This window comes from Accipiter gentilis, chromosome 17 (assembly GCF_929443795.1).
Source record: "Accipiter gentilis chromosome 17, bAccGen1.1, whole genome shotgun sequence".
Classification (NCBI taxonomy): domain Eukaryota; kingdom Metazoa; phylum Chordata; class Aves; order Accipitriformes; family Accipitridae; genus Astur; species Astur gentilis.
Genome location: NC_064896.1, coordinates 17904726 through 17926233, shown reverse-complemented (window position 1 = coordinate 17926233; position 21508 = coordinate 17904726). Strand labels below are relative to the sequence as shown.

Sequence of the window (21508 nt, the reverse complement as noted above, 5' to 3'; positions counted from 1 at the left end):
CAGCTCGCAGCGAAGGGCTGCCTACAGCTGGAGCGACGGAAGCTCAAGCCGGAGTAACGGGGGGGAAGGGCTAGAAAGAGCTTCAGGGCGCGGAGGAGCGCTGCAAAACGTTATCGCAAGGAAGCCGTTCTGTTGTTGGGGGGGAGTGGTGGGGGGTCGGGGTTTTTTTTTGCGTGTTAAGCCCCTGAAACGCTGTGGGTTCAGACTGAACAGCGGTGGGCGCAGGTGCCGTGCGAGGACGTGGGATGCCGCCGCAGCCCTTGTGCTTTCCAGCGGCTCGGCCGCGGCGTCTCTGCTAACAGCACGGTTAGCTGCACCGAGGCCAGAAGCGGCAAGAAGGTAGCGCCGCAACATACGCTGCTTTGAATCCTGCATCTGAGATAATTCACAGGACGCAGCTCATGATCAAGTTAGGGTTTCGTTTTCATGGACTTTAAAGGCAGAACCGTTAAGATGCCAAATTCAAGATATCTAGCAGCCAAGGAAAAAAAGTTTTTAACTTTTGTCCAGTTTTAGTCTTTTATCAGCTGCATCATCAGAACAAAAATAGCACTCTGCAAGTGCAATAGTTCTGGCAGGTACAGCAAGATGACTGTTTTGCACCAGGTGGTGCCGGTTCATTGTGATCCCGGTAAGAAAGGCACTCGGACTCTGACGTACCACTTAAATGCCCTTTATTGGAGCTACCACTATAAAGGAGAGGAGAGTATAAATCTTACATTCCTTCAGGTGCTGGGAACCCCAAGCTGTGTAGCATCAACCAGGTCCCTGATCGAGGTGCAGCACATCATGCAGATCCTGCTCATGGAAAAGTTACACCATTTTGGTCATTCAAGCTATTACAGTATTTTCTTACAATGTATTATGGTTTAACCCTAGCCAGCAGCTAAGCCCCACACAGCCTCTAAAATCACTCCCCTGCAGCAGGATGGGGGAGAGAACCAGAAAGGTAAAAGTGAGAAAACTCATGGGTTGAGATAAAGGCAGTTTAATAGGGAAAGTAAAAAAGCCATGCATGCAAGCAAAGCAAAACAAGGAATTCATTCTCTACTTCCCATCAGCAGGCCAGCATTCAGCCATCTCCAGGCAAGCAGGGCTCCATCACGCGTAACAGTTACTTGGGAAGACAAAAACGCCATCACTTGGCACGTCCCCCCTTTCTCATTCTTCCCCCAGCTTTATATGCTGAGCATGACATCGTATGGTCTGGGATATCCCTTGGTCAGTTGGGGTCAGCTGTCCCAGCTGTGTCCCCTCCCAACTCCTTGTGCCCCCCCAGCCTGCTCGCTGGTGGGGTGGGGTGAGAACCAGAAAAGGCCTCGGCTCTGTGTGAGGACTGCTCAGCAGTAAGGAAAACATCTCTGTGTTATCAACACTGTTTTCAGCACAAATCCAAAACATAGCCCCATACCAGCTACTGTGAAGAACATTAACTCTATCCCAGCCAAAACCAGCACACAAGGAAACAACCCTATACATCATTTCTACTGCCAAACAAAGGATGTTAACACCAGAACCTCTTGATGCATTTTCAGATAAAGGGCAGGCCACGCAGGGGGTATAATCGCAGATACCAAGCGGGAGCTGCCCGCAGGCTCCTCTGGTACTATCAGCCGGGTAAACGTATCCCCCGGCCGCAGGGGACACGCAGCCCGCCATGGTCCTGGAGGCCAGGCTGGACAGGCAGCGCAGTACGGCACAAGCTGAGTAGGCACAGGCCTAACTTACGCGGATCACTGATCCTCGATGTACAACGGTCTTCTGGTCAGGATCACTACAGATGAGCAGATAGTGAAATCCACTGTAGGAACTACTTTTAATTCTCATGCGTAATAATTCATAAAATGAGTTTTCTGTATGTGGGAAATTGGAGACTGGAATAATCCACAGATTTCTGGTCATTTTTATTCTTTAGCGTCTTCTCTAGCTTACAGCAAGCAACAAAAATACTCTAGCAATGCAGAGATGTCGTAGTCTCTCAGTAGCACAGTGAACAGTCAAACAGAACCTACCTTATTCAGCAGGGTATCCTAGGGTATCCTAGCAGCCTTTTGCCCCTCATTTTTCTTAACGTTTTTCTCCATAGTTTATTCAGGACTTTGGAACCCACAAGCAATTATTTATGCTCTTTCCTCAAGATGAATGGTGTGAACTATACAATTAACATCAAAGATTAATTGGATTAAGCTTCCTAATTAACCTGATTTGCTAACATTATAGCTATTACTATTACCAGAAACATCTATTATCTTGAAATACATCAGCATTTCTCCAATTTGACCACAGCCATTCCACTTAAGGAAGGAGACTTTTGTATCTGCAGATAACCTAACAAACTATTTCATTTTATTTGGTAGCTGAGCAACCACAAGGTCACCAGTAAATACAGAACATACCTATTAAAGTGCATTAAAATACAGTTAGGTTCTGTGAAATGTCACTGAGGAAAAGCAATTAATATAGTTCACACATGAGTCTCCTCATGGCAGGCATTTAATTTCTGATTTGAAGTTGATTTTTAGCAGCTAGTTTTTATAAAAACAAGTGGAAAAATGAAATTAAAACAAAATGCCCTATAAAGTAATTGTAGGGGAAAAAAAATTGTGTGCGCTTCTCTGCGTTCTTTTCACTGGCTTCTCTTATTCCCAATTTAAATGACATGCTAAAATCCTTTTCCAGAACGAGACTTGTTTTCCACTAACAATATAAATAGTTGCATTCAGGTCAATAGGTTAATAGTCCATGTTTCATTAAAATTAGTAGTTTACATAAGCCTCAGCTGCTCCAGCTTTTGGTACGTTAATGAAAAGGATACAAGTTATGCATAAAACTAGTACATGATTTTATATAGACATACTCACATTTAAAATAGTTTTTATAGGATTGAACTAATCGAGCAAAACCAGTTAAACTGAAGTTCATATGCAGACATAAACCTGCTGTTGAACAAAACCTTTGTTTTCTATACTTACCCAAAAATAGCTTTAACGAAGTTAAAGTTACAGGACTAACTGTACCCACACCCAAAGTGGGAGTTATTTTAAGGAACTCTTCAGTTTTGATGTGCTAGTCTGGATCTCTGCTTACCAAAGACTTTACATTCTAAACCTTTGAAGATAAGATTAACATATAATCCACAAAACATTAATTAATAGTGATCACACTTAACCATGAAGTCCTCGACAGCACTACATAAACTCTAAATTGCTTGTGTGGTACAAAAGTTAAGTTCTGATGCAACTTAACATACTTCTGCTTTTCTTGGAAGTTGTTTGAGATCTCAGCAACTTTATTTTAAATCTGTGCTTATTCTAATCTTGTTGGCTCACCACAGTTAAAAGCTGAAGGGTGGAGAGAAGTTCAGGGAGGGAAAACTGGCTCACAGTCTCATGGGGTGACTCACACTTTCAGGAAGAATCTTTAGTTAGACCCAGCTGAGACTCAGCCTTAAGAGGTCAGTCACTTTTCTCTTCCTTCTCCCTGCAGAAGCTTAATTATTCCTTGTTAGCCAAATAATAAGTATTTGTCAGGGAGGTTCTAACCAGAGGAAACATTACACATTTGAACTGTTACTAATTTTGTTTTATGCCACCCAGTCAGTTAAAATGCCATCAAGGAAAGAATTCAGACACATCAACAACTCACAGTTTTCTGCTCATTGTTAGCCCAGAGAAAATCTTCCCGAACTGTGGCTAGACCAGTCATTTTCATTCTCCACAGACAAACTAAATTGAAGCAAACAGAAATTGAAGAACATTACGCCAACTTTGTGGCAAACTATTTCCAGTATCTGCCATTTCACAGTGATGTTTCAGTAGAAAGTAAAACTAAAGGAAATGCTAGTGTTCATGATCAATGTGCTACAGTTTCTGAACAGACTAGTCCCACAATAAAACATCTCCAAGAAGCACTGGGGGACAGTGTAAAAAACACTAAGTATATCATCTTACATTATACCACAACCCAGTCTTCAAGCCATTTGAGGAATTTGTTTTTTCTATTTTATAATACTTTTAAAAGTAAGTTCTATCTCTGCCCTTATTCACATGCCTCAAACATTCTCACTGCAACTATGTAGAAATTAAACATGAAAATTATTTTAGGTGAAATAAGCAGCAGCATTAGATGCTGAATCAGAATGGCAGCTCAGTCTCTCCTACAAAAAAAAAAGTTAATTTTCCATTCACTTCTAAGACTTCTAGAGCAACCTTTGAAGTTATTCCAGCAAAGCACACCTACTTCACTACCGTTTTCTTCTATTCATACACATATGCAGAACACATGCATTTCTATTCAAACTTGACAACAGAAACATAATGAAGAGGTAAAACACAGAGCATTAAGTTACCTTTCAGTTCCTCCCTACTAACACCCATCTTACTCTACGCTTGTAGCTGATAAGGTATTTCTCACTAAGTTACAGAACTCACTGTAGAACAGAATACCGCAGATACCTTACTTGCAGAAAGGAAGAGGAAATTAAATCCAAGGTGTGTACTGCAGTAACCACTTGATACCATGTTTTGGAATGGAAACTAGAGAGAGAAATGGTCAATGGAAAAAATCTATTTAAGCAGGATTCGTGTAGAAGACTGTCAATCAATATTGACTCAGTGTCTACAAGACCAAAAGGAAATTAAAATCCCATTTGCTAAGGCATGGAACAAATATATGGGGAGATTTTACCCTAAACATCTTAACACTTAAGTAGCCGAGAGTGAAAAGAGGCAAGAGGAAACAGCTGCAGAAATAGGAAGATCACCCAAGAGCAGTGGTTGTTGAGACTACTAAAGGTTGGGAACAGGAGGTATTTCTCCCATCCTTCCCACCCCTATCCTGCAGAACACCCTGCCTAAAATACTTTCATTAGCGGTGTATTCTGTCGTCTGTAAATCAATAGATGAAGATGATCTTCATCAGGATGCATGCTGAACACACAGAGTCTTTTCCTGTGCATAACTGGTAATTCATTAACAGCAGCAGTTATGTCCATTAGCCCACCAATCTGGCAGTAACCCTAGGGATATATAGGAGATCATTAATGAGAATTAGACCAGTTATTCTGCTTTCATGCGGAGTCAAACAGAGAAATCAGTTCAGACCAGCACGATTATTCAGATGTCATGCTAAATATTGATGCTGTGTATTAGAATGGAGTCAAATGACTGGCAAAAGGAAGATCTTTGAAACCAGTTCTTCAGATTTTGCAAGACTATCCAGAATCTCGGATAATTTTTAAGTGTGTACAACCTCAGACCTCTGAGCAACATGTTAAACAGTAATAAACTGCTTCCTTTTTAATTAGGCACAGCAATATTCTCTCCTCAGGGAACCTCCCTTTCCCCTGCCACAAACCCCATTATACTTGGGAAGACAGCATCTTCATCCAATTTCAACTGTTTAAACAGAAGCGGGACCTTAATTTCCTGTGTGCTGTCCTGCCCAGTCGCTGCTTCTTCCTGCTTTCTTTCTGCAGTGTTTCTTGAGAGCAGAAAAGTATGTGTCAGCTTAGCAGCTGTGCTCTCTCAAGACGGTCTCCATGGTTCACTGAAAGAAGGTAAGGTTCAGGCAGGGAACAGCCCTGCTTTTGACTCTTGCTGTCCATTGCTTTAGACACCAGTCCTCAAGCACATCTACAGCAGTGATATTCATAGGTAGCACACATGCACAGATTTCTTAAGTGTGCATACATGTTATATACCAAATCACATATATGGTGAAATCACGAGGATGCTGTTTCCAAGCCTACAGAATCAAGGGTGGGGGGGTGGGAGTGGTGGGGAGGGGGTGGTGCAGATGAAAAAGTAAAAGTCAACACTTACCTGAACTACTGCTGGCAAGAATGCACAATCACTACTGCAGAACAAGATAGTGGCTTCTAACAGTGAAGGTCGAGCATCATATTAGCACACAAAATACTTTAAAGACAAAAATTCAGTGTACAGTTGACTATTTTGTCCAGCAGGTGTTGCTGGAGACTACAAAACACATTAAAGACAAGGTCAAGCTGGTCAGCTTTTGGTAGGGGGTCCAACAATACATAGCACTTCCTCCCCCCAGTTCAACAAGGATAGGGTGACTGAGTATACTTTTATTCATTAAAGTTTTCAATGTTATAGTGTAAAGTAATGCAATCTATGAAACTGAAATTCTATTTTCAAATATACAAGCAGTGCCTACCTCCATTTCTAGATGGGAGGTAAAGCTTGTCTGTAACTTCATAAAAAAGCCAAGTGGTCAGTAAGTTTTTCAGGTTCTACATCTTACAAATTCAGATCCAACTCAACTAAAATAAAATATGTTATTAGGTCTGTGGTAATCAACAGCTTGTATCCAGAGGGGGGGGCACTGAGGGAAAGCAGGAAATCAGCAAGCCGATAGGACACTTGGAAACTGCAAAAAAAACCCAAACTAGACAAATGTTGTGTATCAATACCTTAAAAACAAAACAAGAGACTAAGATGACCTTAGTAATTCTAGCTGGTTAACCATGTGTGAATTCATGGCAAAATTGCTGGGAGTTTGATACTCAATCTATGAAAGTAGAACAACGATTTCTAGTTATGCTACAGTTCCCAGCTAGAAGGTGCTAACTTCCCTTTACAGACATACTCCTCCTCCTCCATCTGTTGGCCTTCATGGCTATAATGGACCAGTAGTATGCATGACTATCACAGTATTGTTTTCTGGAAAAAACATAACAATGAAAAACTAAGGATCATCAATATTTCTACAGGTAGTCCATGGAAAGGTTTGATTCACAAGATGATTATCCAAAAAGCAAATCAAGCCTTGACACTTGAAATTCACATTAAGAAGTTGGGGGTGGGGGGTGTGGGGGGGGTGGGGTGTGTGTGCAGTTAATACTTTGCTGTTTCCAACAAGAACTAGTTTTGTACAGTCAAATGGGAGACACTTCATCCACAAATCATTCATTTGGATGGAACAATTTCAGAATATTGTTTTGGAAAGAAGCATTTGTCAGTGTTAAGTGGTGTCATGTCATTACAGGAAACTAATTCTGTAAGAGCTTTAGTCCACCACACTGCACAGTCTTTGGGCACAAGATGCAGCAAGACTAAGCAAGACTAGACAGGTAGTGTTGTCCAGTAACGTATTATTAGAAGATGGATTACAGACACTGGATTTGTATTCAAAGACAGAAGACAAAGAAGCAGACAAGTATCTAGAGGAGGTGGGGATTTGAAATACCTGCTTTCAGTTATTTTTAGGTTCTCTTTCTGCGTAGTTCTTCAAGAAGTCGCGTACTCTGATCAAAAAAGTTGAGGTACTATGCTACCTCTGTATTGGAAAATTAAATTAGATGAATTCACAAGAAAAAATGGTTAAACATTAGATGTAGCTATTTTGAATAACACATTTGCCACCCAACTCTAATGCTTGCTTCTTCAATTGAGATAAAGCTTTCTTCTTGAAGAGCTGAAGCTCATCTTGTTACACCATGGTTGGTAGAATTTCTTTAACCAATATCGACTTTCTACATTTTGTGGGAGGCTAGCAGCCTCTTCCACCTGAAAAGGTGGCTTGCTTAACTACATACAAGTTTTGCCCAAATGTTGTTTTTGCAATAAATTCATAAGCTACCAGAATTACTATAAGATTTTTTCTCTTAAAAAAGAAAACCCCTTTAATGTCAGTAGAAATAGATACCAATTCTCTCTCAGCAAGCATCTGAGCCATGAATCACTGGATGCTGCGAGTATTCATGGGAAGCATTAATGCACTTTCCAAATTCTCTGCCTCTTCCTACTGGCCACTGTTGGGGCCAGAATTCTCAGCCTCCTCACTGCCCTCAGGAAAGCTTATGAAAGTTTGAGATAAAATTTCACCATTCTTACTGCTCCCATAAAATACTTTAAAACCCTGAAGCTCCTTTTTAAACATTCTGCTTGTCACACGAGAAAGTTAAAAAATCTAGAGCCCCTTCAGTTGCATGGTTTAGGCTGGGCATCTGTTCCATGGCAGATACAAAACCTGTGACCAGCAATAGCATAGAATCATAGAATTATTTATGTTGGAAAATACCCTTAAGGTCATCGAGTCCAACTGTTAATGTCACACTGCCAAGCCCACTGCTAACCCATCTCCTTAAGTGCCACATCTGCATGTCTTTTAAAAACCTCCAGGGATAGAGACTCAACCACTTCCCTGAGCAGCCTGTCCCAATGCTTGACAACTCTTTTGGTCAAGAATTTTTTCCTAATATCCAACCTAAACCTCCCCTGCTGCAACTAGAGGCCGTTTCTTCTTGTCCTATCACTTGTTACTTGATATAAGAGACTGACACCCACCACGCTACAACCTCCTTTCAGGTAGTTGTAGAGAACAATAAGGTCTCCCCTCAGCCTCCTTTTCTCCAGGCTACACAACCCCAGTTCCCTCAGCTGCTTCTCACAAGACTTGTTCTCTAGACCCTTCACCAGCTTCATTGCCCTTCTTTGGATGCACTCCAGCACCTCAATGTCTTTCTTGTCATGAGGGGCCCAAAACTGAACACAGTACTCAAATACTCGGCCTCACCAGTGCTGAGTACAGGGGCACCATCCCTTCCTTGCTCCTGCTGGCAACACCATCTCTGATACAGGCCAGGATGCCGTTGGCTGCCTTGGCCACCTGGGTACACTGCTGGCTCATATTCAGCTGGCTGTCGACCAGCACCCCCAGGTCCTTTTCGCTGGGCAGCTTTCCAGCCACTCTTCCCCAAGCCTGTAGCGCTGCATGGGGTTGCTGTGACCGTAAGTGCAGGACCCGGCACTTGGCCTTGTTGAACCTCATACAATTGGCCTCGGCCTGTCCAGATCCCTATGCAGAGCCTTCCTACCCTCCAGCAGATCAACACTCCTGCCCAGCTTGGTGTCATCTGCAAACTTCCTGAGGGTACACTTGGTCCCCTCATCCAGATCACTGATAAAGATATTAAGCAGAACTGGCCCCAAAACTGAGCCCTGGGAACATCACTTGTGATCAGCTGCCAACTGGATTTAACTCCATTCATCAGCACTCTTTGGGCCCAGCCATCCATTTTTTTACCCAGTGAAGAGTACACCTCTACAAGCATACATAGCTACTGTGTACAGCTTGTTTGTGCAGCAATACATGTACTGATGTTACAGGCCTCTGAAAATAAGTGACACAAGAGCACATCATCATAGGTAAATCAAATTTATTTACACTATAGGGGAAGAAAGGCTTATTAAGTCTGTTGATCCCCACCAACTGATATTTATGACCGTTTAGAAGTATACTTTAAGAGAGATCTCATTTAGTGTAGATGAACATTAAAATGCTGCAACAAAACCATATGATATTCCAAGTTCTCTCACAAACAAGCCACGACTATCATACAAAGTAAAAACTTAAAAGGTATTCCAGTCTATCAGTTTTTACTGATGAGAACTGCATATCCAGCGAATAAAGATACCTAAACCAAGCCTCTGAATTTCACTGCCACATATGAATAGCACTGAGATCTCTTATAAATAAAAATACTTAGCAGTTTTCATTTGCTATTTACAAAGTTAAATCTTATGATAGTCCATTCGATTCACATACAGCTTCTCTGATAGTCACCTGTGACTCTAATACAGCAATATGAAAACTTCCCCGACAGACTAACCTATTAAGCCTTTAATAATTTTACTGTATCTCTCTTCATGAGGTACAAGTGCATAAATATTTTGCTCCATGCCACAGCACATGCTGATATTGTGTTCCCTAGACTATTCCAACTCCTCCCATTGTTTTCTTCCCAACTTCTAAATAAGCAGTTCTCTTCCCATTCTCAGCAATTCGTAAGTTTTCCTCCTTACCTCAGACCCAGGTCTTTCTTCACACAGTTTCATCTGGTCCTTCATCTTCACAGTCATGGGTTCCACTTCAAATCTTCCAGGGACTTCACCTTTCCAACATGCAGTACCATTTCTGAAGCTGTAGAGACAGACTGCTATAGGTACTAATGCACAGACTGTGGTGCTTCTCTCCTAACATAACTATCAGCAAGTATGTTACCTCAGTCCCACTCTCATGAGGGAACCACAAGCATTACACAGTAGCAGGAAGCAGATCTCATCAGGATTTGCCATAATGTCTTCCTGACTCATTATTTTATTTCCACAACTAGAGAGTTAAATAAGTGTTAGACAATATTAAACAAAACTTTTAACTTTAATATTCAAACTCAACACTAGTAAGAACAAATAGAGCACAAATGGGAAACATTGTTTAAACTAAAATTAATAAAGAGACAAGCCAGTAATTAGAACAGTTCTATTTTTTAGCAACATCTGTCAGCCTAGGTTCAACATCAGTACAGGTTCTGACGACCACATTCTGTTCATTTTGGAACTTAAAACTGAACAGTTAAGCTTTGTCTGTTGCCAACTCAGACTGCAGTTTCAGTATAGTATACTATAAGCACGATCAAAATTATGTACATAACAATGAAGAACAACCTGAACACTTACACTAAACAATTATTTACAAGTACTCCAACGTCAAAAAAAATATACAATAGCCTCAAGAATGGACAACTGAAGAGAATACCAACATTTAGAGAACCTTATCAGAAAGAATTACAAAACATCAATAGCCAAGACATTAACAATTGCACTACACTAATACAGAGTCCAAATATTAAATTGGTGCATTATTTCACAATGCACTAGCTTTGAGAGAAAACTGCTGCCTTCACTAAAATGCAGCTTAGATTTGAGTCACGTAATTGTTTTAACAAGAAGCCTATTAACACAATAATGATTGTTTTAATGCTACAGTTTACAGCGAGGACAACAAACTAAAAATAGCAGCAGTTCCACATGGCACTTAATTCCACAGGTTTCTACGCTGTGGTTTATGCAATGCCTACAAAGTGCTCCCAGTTGAATATACAAATAAAATTCACAATAAAAGTCTACCTGACATCAGGTACATTGAGTGTAGGTGGCCTTAAAGCCTGTCTTTCAAAATTTATTCCCCTATGCTCCAAAAAAAAACAGTAACTATCAAGCCAAGGCCCCCTCCCTCCCTCTTAAAGATCGTTCAGGATATTACTTCTTATTACAATGCCGTAACACTACAAAGCAGCACACCACTATAGTGGTTAACCCTGGGACAATGTAACATCTAACAGTGTAACTGAAAGGCTTATGGATTAACATCCAGGATCCTCTATAGACAAGACAGTAACCGAGTCCATTAACTCAAATGGTTAATACAGCTATCAGCCATATCGTACAAGTAAAAACCCAGAAGCAATTCCTGTAAAACTAGTGACACTGATCAATGACAGGACTAGAAACCAGGAATTGAATGCTTCTTTCAATTCCTTAGGCTTCAGTCCAGCAGAGATACTATAGCCATCCTCAGTAGTTCTTTTAGACTTCATAGTTAGTATATAGTAAGACTAACTGAGCGGTTCATTTTCTTTCCGATGAGTCGAGATGGTCTATTTTGTGTCGTAGATCTAGTTGTCATTCTGTCAGTGAACAGCGCTCGCTCCTCAGCTGCAGCCTTTGCCATCTGTGCCTTCTTCAGCTCTCTGCAAGACATTGAGAGTCACACTTAAGCAATGGTATCAGTCAGGACTACAGGTGTATCACAGCAAGAGTGTTTCAAATGAATTGCAGCAGTTCAGGACTTAAGACCTGCCATCAATTTAGGTCATACTAAGACCATTATCATTCACATCCACCTGTTTACAACCCAGAGGACAGAAGTGGGATGTTCGTTACTTGTTTAGATGGTCTTTCTTTTGAACAAGGGAAGGAAATAACAAATTCACACAACTCAGATTTTGAAATCCAGCCTTTTATAAGCAGCTCAACACTTCAATTACCAGAACACAGTAGGATGCCCTTTACTTTCTCATACAAGCCGTATGATAAATCACTGAAGAACTAATTACTGAGGTTTGCCCAGATGAAGCATTCAGCCACAACTGAACTTCTGTGGAAGATCCAGACAAACAGACACACACTTAGATGAACATAAATGAACGCAAGTGGCAACAGACAACTTGGGAAGCAACCTTTTCCTTTTGCATACCCACATCAAAAGCTTATCTCCATCTAAATCTTTTTTGCCCAACTTAAAAATTTGGCCAAAACTGCAAGGCTGAGTCACTGAAGGTAGCGCAGGCCATTGTCCCCGTGCAACATTCTGTCAACTATTCTGTTTCAGAGAATTACCAATACTCAGTCTGAGGGCAAAGTTAAATAAAACTCTGGTTAAAACTATGAAATAGTCACGCTAAAGAGCAAAGTTATCTTTATCAAGGGTTTCTCCACACACCCCTTTTCTCCTTTCCTTAAATGCTGACATACGGCTAAGTATAAGGATTCCCCCCATACGCTTTTTCTTTTCCTATCCCAAACTTCCCTCAAAGAATTTTCTCTACCTTAAGAACTAGTATTTGTAGTCTCACTTCACATCTGGACTCCAAAGCAAGACCAAACTTTACAAGCTTGCTGCATATAGGTGTAGGTGTATTTAAAGTTACACATTTTAGTTTAATAAGCTAATCCCATTCTTGTAAACCAAAGTATTATTCATTAAACACCCGTGCCCCATCTAATCCTCCCCCACATTATCACTGTGTCATTCACTGCAAGAGAACACAATCAACTTTTAGACATCTTCTCTAAAGATTGAATGTCAGTCACAAGTGCACACACGTGTGCACATGCACCCACCATACCATTACCAGGAAATTAAGTTTTACAATACACTTCCATTCTTCCCTAGAAGTCTAATCTTGAATTATTCCTTCCTCTGAAAAAGATGACACAGTAGATAAAGCTGAGTTTCCTTACAAGAATTCCTTTCACTGATGATAACTTACATACACAAGTGGTATCTTAAATGGGTCAAATGTAGGAGCATAAAAAAAACAAAATAAAATGAACCAAAAATACCTACCTGAACTATTTTATGGAACACTATCCCACGCAACGTAAAAAAATTACTGTGGATAAGTGTTCTTTTAAAATCATTCTTGGATTTACCGTTATTTTATAAGGATGCACCCTACTTGTTGCCAGCCAGACAGTCTTTGCAAAATATTAGGTTTGCCAACTCAATTTTCCCTTTCACATGATACAAAAATACGTTGTCTTTATAGAAGCAAGCAAGCAAGTTACCTCAGCAAATCTGTCCTTGAATAACCTGCACAAACTGTCAAATTATTCTTTCTGCAGGCAGTGTAATTCATAAGAATGTTATAAAGATAACCATCTAAAATGGCAAGCCTGGGTACATTCAGACTGTAGCTATGGCAAGATAAGCAGATAGCAATGGAGAGACTCCAAACACAAAGTTAACATCTTAATTCAAAACAAGCCAGTCAGAAAGTAATCAGTGTTCTATATTCCCTCACAAAAGTCTGCCTATCACGCATAACACGTGCAAAGTTAACTGCAGTGAAAGATACAGATAATTCCTTCTTAACTTACTAGCTCTTTCTCTGAAATTTGAGCAGAAATCAGATGTTCCTAAAGGGAATCTCTTCTTCAAAGCTTTAATTCAGAGTTGACTGTTTAAGCAAGGGGTAGGACAAGATGACCTACCGATACAAATGATTCTCTGGTAACCTAATAACACTGCTGTGTCAAATTAGTCCAAAAACATTCCTGATGTACCATTTCATTTAAGTTCAAAACAGCTCATTTAAGTCACGTTTTCCAACATTTCAATGTAGAGATTGACCTAGGAAAACACAGACTCAAATAATATAGACATAAGTTACACTATACATGTCACAAAAGTATGCACTATGCTTGAAACATTTTTCAAAAACTGTAATGTGTTGTATGCTTTCAATTCTAATAGTGTAGTTGAGATTCCCTTGGAGTGTTCAAAAAGTTCCTTCTATCAAGAAAGTTCCTTTTAAAGTTACATAATCCACTTTGTACTCTCAGGTACGTACATGCATACAGATTTGTGGACCTCATGCAGAAACAAGGACGGTCCTGTTTTATCATCACTCTACTGTCATATGAGAACCCATTGGAAATTAAGTTATGTTTAAGAACCACAAGGAACTACTTACTTCTGTAAGAGCGAGTTTTTGAATTTTTCAGCATTCAGTTCTATCCGGAGCTGCTCTGCGCTCTTTTTTGCAGCAGAGAGAAGCACTGAATGCTTGACTAGTGCCACAGCTGAAGGCCTTTTCTCTGGATCAGGGTTAATCATAACCTTGGAAAAAAGAAAATAAAGCATTTAGTTAAGGCCAGTAATACAGTAAGTTACACTAATCAGTGAGCCACCAGTACAAGAGTTCTTACTTTTAGTAAGTCTAGCAATTCTTGAGAAAGCACTTGTGGTATTCTAGGTAGTTTTCCTTGTCGAATTTCATGCCATTGGTCCCCATTAGTTGGAAGTGGTTCAGCCCCAGCAGCACAGACAACAGTCAGAGCAAGAGCAAAAATATCTGCTTTTGGCAAATGAGTGTAGTTCTTGAAAAATAAAGAAAAATAAATTTACTACACATACCACCCAGCGTAAGGGGAAATCTAACACATAGCAAATCATACAAGAAAAGAGCATACAGACCTAACATCACTATTTTCCACAAACTGAACAGTTACCTCTTGTAGGACTTCATTTGCAAGAAAACGGCTATCACCTTCCTCCACTTGCGGACTAGATACTCGAGTTACATGACCGAGGTCACCTGCAAAAAGAAAAAAGTTATTTTTCAGAAGACAAATAGACAACGCAATTCTTCTGAGCACAAGTGTGCTGCTTCTCACCTATTTTAAATATGACTCTATCAGATGACCAGTCATCATCATCACCTTCTTCTGAAGTTGCACTTGGGACTGATGTCCTAGATATGAAAATATTACCTGAAAAAGAGCAGAATTTAAAAAAACCAAAACAAACAACCAAAAAACCCAAACAACTATTTCTGTCCAATTTCTACCTCATCTAGTTTTACTACAGTTTGCCTTAACCACACAGAAGTTTGTTGTATACATACCCAGTTCATAGAGCAAGAAACTCTAACTTACTTGCTCTAGCCCCTCTGCTGGGAGAGGAGCCAAGTGTTACACAAGTAGAGTCAATTGCACAAAAAGGACCCGAGATAAACTCAGTAACAGTTTAAGTTTGCTAGCCAATTTTACAACTGACATCCTCATACTGCTATTTAGAACTTCAGTGAAGAATTTACAGTTAGTAAGGTGTGGCTAACAGCTTGTTTTTCTACAGCAGATTAAATTAACTGAGGAAGTTGTTAATACAGAGTATTTACTCTGTCAATACAGACTAAAACAGTTTACAAACTTACTAGGTTTGATATCCATGTGCACCAGTGACATTGAATGAATGTACTTTAAGCCTCGAGCCACCTGAAGTAGCAGGTCCTTCAGTTCTGGTTCAGTAAAATAACGCATATTCCTGTAATTTTCACTTATAGCATCTGCTAAACTGCCGCCTAAAACAACATTAAAACAACTAATTATTTTATATCAAACAGTTGACAAAGTAGTGAAAACTTGCTTCCAAAAGTAAGTACAACTGGCTTCCAAAATTAACAGTGAATATATCACCAAGAACTTGCTGATGATACATAGAAGTGTAAAATCTAGTGCTGTATCGCCTCTTTACAGCCATGTAATATAATAAAATTATTTTTCTGCTGTAATTGAAGTGCAAGTTAACAGGATACCAACACAAGGGAGAAGACCTCTCTCCCTTTTCCAAATCTCTGGTAGTGTATCAACCATAGCAAAAAGCTTGAGAAATCAGGTCCACCCCTCTTTTTAAAGGAAACTCTCTGGTAATTTTCTCTATTCCAGCTTGCACTATTGTACAGAAAAAAGAACAGTTTCGCTGCTTGCAAATGCCTCATTGTACTTCCAATATTCTTGAACACTTAAGACTTTGTCTGCAGTTTTGTACAGTTTTTGCTTCATATATCTGATATGCCTTTTCCAACAGAAAGAAATACCAGACAACTTTGAGACAACGATGGTATGAGCTATGTGTAGGGCAATCAATCCCTAACTAGGTCTAGGGATTTGTAGAGGGACCTGCGTATCTTCAAAAATTAGATATTTTTTTTTGAAAGCAAGTTCAGAACAAGCGATAAACTCTACTTACCATTGCAATATTCATTCTGTATAAGCATATGATCATCTTCTGCCCATGCAGAGTAGTATCTTACTACATGAGAATGCTGTCCAAGAACTGCATGTGCATAGACCTCTCTTAAAGCATTTTGCCTGTTACAGTCCCAAAAAATAAGAGCACGCAAGAATATTATGAGGCGAAATTAGTCCAATTTCAGCTTGATAGAAACACTTATTATAATATCATGCCTCTCTGCCAGCTCAGGTCTCTAATTAAAATCTTCACATTCAGTTCTGTGGCACCCGAAGGTGGATTTGTATTTATATCCAAACAGCTAAGATAATTTACATTGTATTAAAAGACTAAGCATACAGACAAAATACAGATTTTGTTGCAGATAATTCTTGAAGGAGGTGCCACTTCCATTACATACTTTTCAACTAGCAGCAGCAGCAAGCTTTGAGAAGAATCACTGAAGCTTTAGGAAGAAAGTAATGATGACCATAAAATAGGAGTATGACTGAACTCAACATTCCTAACTTCTTGTGTGAGATTCTGGTATGCAATTTTGAGCAACTCCAACTTCTGGAGTTTTATTAGAACAATGGGGGGGGGAGGGGGAAGTCACGAATCACAGGCTCATTCACAAATGCCAAAAAATACCCGAAAACCGACTTAACTAATCTGCTCGTCACTCAAGTTCATCAAGGATGAGGACTTAGTGGGGAATATTACTTTCCTTTCATAACTCAAAGGATCATCACTGCAATTTATTCATATAGTACCTCCCGCCATTAATGCAAGTAAGCATTATTCTTACTTTCCAGATGAGAACCATCTGTTCCCACAGAGCATTGGGACAAATGTCCACTAGAAGAAAGGCCAAGTAGCCTTTCCTCCCCTGTACTGCACAGTATTCGGAACAACAACAACAAAAAAAGTAAAGCAACTTCAAAATTGTACCCGTTTTACATTTAATTCATGTATATTTATACTTTTCTCTGAAATGCCTTCTCTACACACCAATATGAAGAGACATAGGAGGAAAAAGCACCAAGAGGTGACTTTTAAGAGCAGGAAATACTCACTCATCCACTGAGCCAGCTAAGGGTTTCTTGGATCGCTTTATTGCATAAATACAGCCATCAAGCCTCTTCACACATTTAAATACAGAACCAAATTCACCTGATCCAATCTTCTCCAACTCATGAAATTCAGTTGCATACCGTGACTTCATATTGCTTTCTGTTATTGTTATCCTCTGCAAAGATTAGGAAGGAAAATACTTAGATCTGCAGATACACAAATTGCCAAACTTTAGTATCAGGTTCAAAAGATTAATTACCTTAGCAGGTCTGATAGTTTCATCTTCAGGCTCTCCATCACTTGCTTCCATGTCCTCTCCACAAGAGCTGAAATTCACAGCAGTTATTTTTGCAGAAGTAATATGGCTTAAGTAAACTTAAAATTGAAGTCTAGCAGCTGTTGATTTTTCCAAGATCTAATTCTCCCACTCCACCTTAGTTTAACTAATTGAATGCCAGACATTTGTAAACAAAACCTCATAAAATACAGATCTCAAAGTAAAGGTACCATGCTAATACCTTTGTAATTTCTTTCTTCATGCGTCATACTAGCGTCTAATGTGTTTTTTCATCCTCAAGAAAAGACTGTGTGCATAGCTCATTCAGTCAGGTAAAAAGACTGTAGGGGACAGCCTAGTCTATCCTCTCAGTATACTAGTCAAAAGATTAGTCCTAAAGGCTTATTTCATAATATCATGCATCTCAAAGCAAATACTTTAAGAGCTATATTATGCATCACTAAGATTTGCAAGGAAAAATACTTTCCTAGAAGCAGTTTGTAACAAAACTTTTGCAGCTGAAAGTAGTTCTAAAGATAAGCTTAACAAAGGAAGATAAAAGTTACTCACTCATTCCAGTGCGTTCTCTTCCTCCTACGACATTTTCCTTCAGAGTTGTGAAGGAACATGGAATCTGGAGTGAAGGGATTGATGTTCACATGAGGTGTTTGTCTAATATCTTCTTCCTGCTTCTCTGATTTCCCAACATTCATAAATAGAGAGCCCCCTCGAAGTTTGACTGAGCTGGAGCCTACTCCTTGTGCTTTAGAGAGCAAACTCTGTATTTATTTAAAAAAAAAAAAAAAAAAAAAAAAAAAAAAAAAAGACATTTATAACCTCAACATTGCTTTAGACATACAGTCAGGTCATGCTTGAAAGCCATCATTACAATATTGTCTAATCAAAGTTAGCATGAGTTATTTAAATACCTGCATTTCCATCAAAAATAATTCCAGATAAACTATTAGGCTTTACACTTCACACAAAAAGTTAAAGGAAACACTGAATGTTGAAATAATTTATAAAAGACAGGAAAGATTATGAGAGCAGCGTTTCTCAGTCCTTAATCATGTCATCACCTGTACTTCTCGGACAAGTCTTTGTCCATGAAACAAACACAGATGAAACTCATGGACCATCCTGTGCTGTATCACCATAATTTTCATGTACGAGATCAGACATAGGAAATTACCTTTGGTGACTACAAATCTAGGTGGCAAACAAACAAACAAAAAAGCAAATAAAAGATTTAATACTGATGCACAGATGCCTCTTCATGAACATACAAAAAAATTGCTCAAGAATTGACAACACTGTTGTGCTGTCAGTTCAATATCCAAAACAGATCTTTTGGGTGGTGATTTGTCAGACCAGGCATTTTCCAGGCACATGATGAAACTCTCCCAGTTAGGAAGGGAAGTTTGCACCTAGTATCCTACATCCCAGTGAGGATGCCAGCCACCTCTAGATCACAAGCAGGAGTATTGCCTTATCCTAGCAACACCTTTCAAAATAAAGAATTGACCTAACTAAAGCCTGAACCACCACAGGAAAGAAGGCTCAATACTTGGGAATCTCAGCTACACTCCCCAAATCTGGACTAGATGAAGACCTTTAAGTCACTTGTGCGTCTCAACACACATTTCAGTACTTCCACTGGATACCTTAACCAATTGATTTTTCTAGATTCTGAAGATAACTTCTCCGAGACAACCCAGGTAGAATTTGGGCACCTAATTTAAGAATCCCACTGAACCGCAGTGTTAAGACCTTGTTGTTAGTGCCACAATCCACAAGATTCTCGCGTCTCAAAAGCATCTGCTCCTGACTCGGTACAAGATCCTCACTAATTTTACTATTTCCAAACATACCACTGATTCCTACCAGTGAAACCTCATGAGATGGAAGCTGTAGAAAACCAATTAACAAGGCTGCCTTCCTCGCACCTTAAGTCAGTTGTTTTCAATCTATAGCCTATAGACCCCGGGAGATTATCCCCAGGGATTATCCCTGGCTTACTTCTAAAGGGCTATATGAAAAGTAACGAAGAAAGCAAGCCTATTATCAGTAGATTTAAATTCACCATACGGTGTTTTACATGAGTGTCGAGTTCAAAAGTTGAAATGCCTTCCAAAAGTCTGTTATTGACAGAGTTAAGAGCAGCCTATCCCTTTAAGCTTTCAAATCCATCAGTTTAACAGCATCAGCTACTCAAATAGCCTTTTACATTTGATGCAGAAGAGCGCAGACACTGAACTTGCAGTAGCATACGGTACAACAACAGTAGCACTCGGAACAAGACACACCGACTTGCTGGCAGACACGCAGGAGCAGATTCTAGTTCAAGCTTTAACTTTCTGGTTATAACGGTACGGATGGCCACACGACACTGAAGTACTTATAGTAACGGTCTACTTTCACCTTTTAAAAAAAACTTTTCCACAAAATACAGCAAAGGCAGGGTACTTCTGTGTTCATATACGAGTAGGATATATTAAAATGTAAAAGGACAACACGCACGACTGGGGGGTGGGGGGGTCGCGGTACTACTTTGGCTTCCCCGTTGGCCCAGGCCGCGGCCCCTCGGCAGGCAGCCGGGGCTGCGGGGCGAACCGAGCGGCCTCCCCCCGGGCTGCGGGACCCGGGCGGACAGGCGGCGCCCGCGCCCGCCCGCCCCTTCCCGCCCCCCTCCCCCCCCGGGCCCACCGGCGCGCGGAGCCCGAACGGCCGGGCGGGGGGAGCGTTGCCCCCCGCGGGTTACATAACCGTAACGGACGGGCTGTGGGCAGGTCTCGGGGCAGACGCCAAGTTGCCGCTGCGGGCAGGCGGGGTGGTGCAAGCGGGTCGCGGGGCGGGCGCCGACCTCGCCGGCACCGCCCGGCCCCGGGCCCCCGCCGCCCCCCTAACCCCCGCGATTCAACCCTCCCGCAGTCCCCCGGGCTCTCCTCGCTCCCCCCTCCCCGGGGGCGGGCCGGCCGCCGAGCCCTGCCCGGCCCAGCACACACACACACACCCCCCCCCAACCACCACCTCCCTCCGCCCTCGCCCCGAGCGGGCCGGTGAGGGGGGGGGGGGGGCCCGCGGCGCGGCGGGTGCCTCACCTTGGGGGTGTGCGGCGTGTCGAAGAGGCGCAGCTTGCGGAAGGTCTTGTGAGGCGGCGTGCCGGGGCAGTCGGGCAGCGGCGAGCCGGGCTCCTCGCTCCGCAGGCGGTAACCGCTAGCAGCGGGGTGCGGCGGGGAGCGGCCGCAGTAGCGGCGGCCCTTGTAAGAGGGCGGCGGCGAGGGGGAGCCGGCCATGAAGTAGGCTCCGGGCGACTTCACCGGAGAGGAGCCGAACCCCTCCTCCTCCCACGAGTCCCCCTCCTCCGGCAGCGGCGCCGCCGCGGGCTCCATCTCCTCCTCTTCCTCCTCCTCCAGCAGGGGCGGGTCGCCCCGCGCCGGGGTGCGAGCCGCCGAGAGCGGGGAGTCCGCCTCCTGGAAGGCCGAGTCCTCGCCGGTGCTGTTGCCGCTGCTGCCGCCTTCCTCCTCCTCGTCCTCGTCCTCCTCGTCGCTGTGCCCGCTGACGAACAGCAGCTTCTGCCGGATCGGGGCGGCCACCCGCCGGGCCGAGACCCGCCGCGGCGCCGCCGCCGCCTGCTGCAGGCTGAGAAAGCTCATGGCGGCTGCGCTGCGAACCCCTCTCTCACGGCCGAACCCGGCCGCGCCGCGCCCGCTGTCGCTGCGCCGCGCTGTCCCGCGTGTCCTCGGCGCGCTACGCCCCTGGGTGCGGCGGCGGCGGCTCCGCGCGGCTCTGCCCCCGGGCACGGCTCGCCTCGCGCTGTTCGGACTCCGCGGCTTTCCCGCGACCGTTAGTCACGTGGCGCGCACGCCAGCCAATCGCGCCCACCCACTCGGTTTGAAAACACGGAGGGCGGGGGCGGGCCTACACACGGCCGCGTCACGGGGCGCTTTGGCGCGAACGCCGCGGGCGGAGGGGGCGGGGCGGGGTTCGCCACCCGAAACCGGGCCCGAGGCGGCCACACGGCCGCGGCCGCCCGCTGGGGCGCGGGCGAGG

The 21508-nt window shown here is 42.4% G+C and overlaps 2 protein-coding genes across 15 annotated transcripts in view; both read right to left on the bottom strand.

Annotated features, from left to right (window-relative positions):
- Nucleotides 1-677: 677 nt before the first annotated feature.
- On the bottom strand, nucleotides 678-21304 carry WEE1 (WEE1 G2 checkpoint kinase). 14 transcript variants are annotated; one of them, XR_007508446.1, is made up of 18 exons: nucleotides 20557-21304; nucleotides 18026-18234; nucleotides 17438-17504; nucleotides 17181-17353; nucleotides 16123-16244; nucleotides 15308-15454; nucleotides 14769-14864; nucleotides 14604-14689; nucleotides 14301-14471; nucleotides 14066-14211; nucleotides 11428-11557; nucleotides 9831-9948; nucleotides 7213-7302; nucleotides 6181-6686; nucleotides 5823-5918; nucleotides 2013-5547; nucleotides 1729-1774; nucleotides 678-798 (listed from the first exon to the last, which is right to left on the bottom strand). XR_007508446.1 is itself a non-coding variant. In XM_049819737.1 (12 exons), exons 1-12 carry the CDS (start codon nucleotides 21109-21111, stop codon nucleotides 9916-9918), a joined length of 1935 nt encoding a protein of 644 aa, XP_049675694.1. In that variant the 5' UTR covers nucleotides 21112-21304; the 3' UTR covers nucleotides 9223-9915. The 14 variants fall into 14 exon arrangements, 3 of the variants coding, with proteins under 3 accessions (XP_049675694.1, XP_049675696.1, XP_049675695.1); XR_007508447.1 differs by adding an exon at nucleotides 10030-10137 and having other exon boundaries at nucleotides 678-5547; XR_007508444.1 differs by having other exon boundaries at nucleotides 1729-5547.
- The window catches only part of ZNF143 (zinc finger protein 143), a 54369-nt gene continuing 51015 nt past the window's right edge, over nucleotides 18155-21508 (bottom strand). The window contains exon 17 of the mRNA XM_049819742.1: nucleotides 18155-18234. The gene's annotated coding sequence lies outside the window, so the exon portion shown is untranslated. The remainder of the gene's footprint in view (nucleotides 18235-21508) is intronic.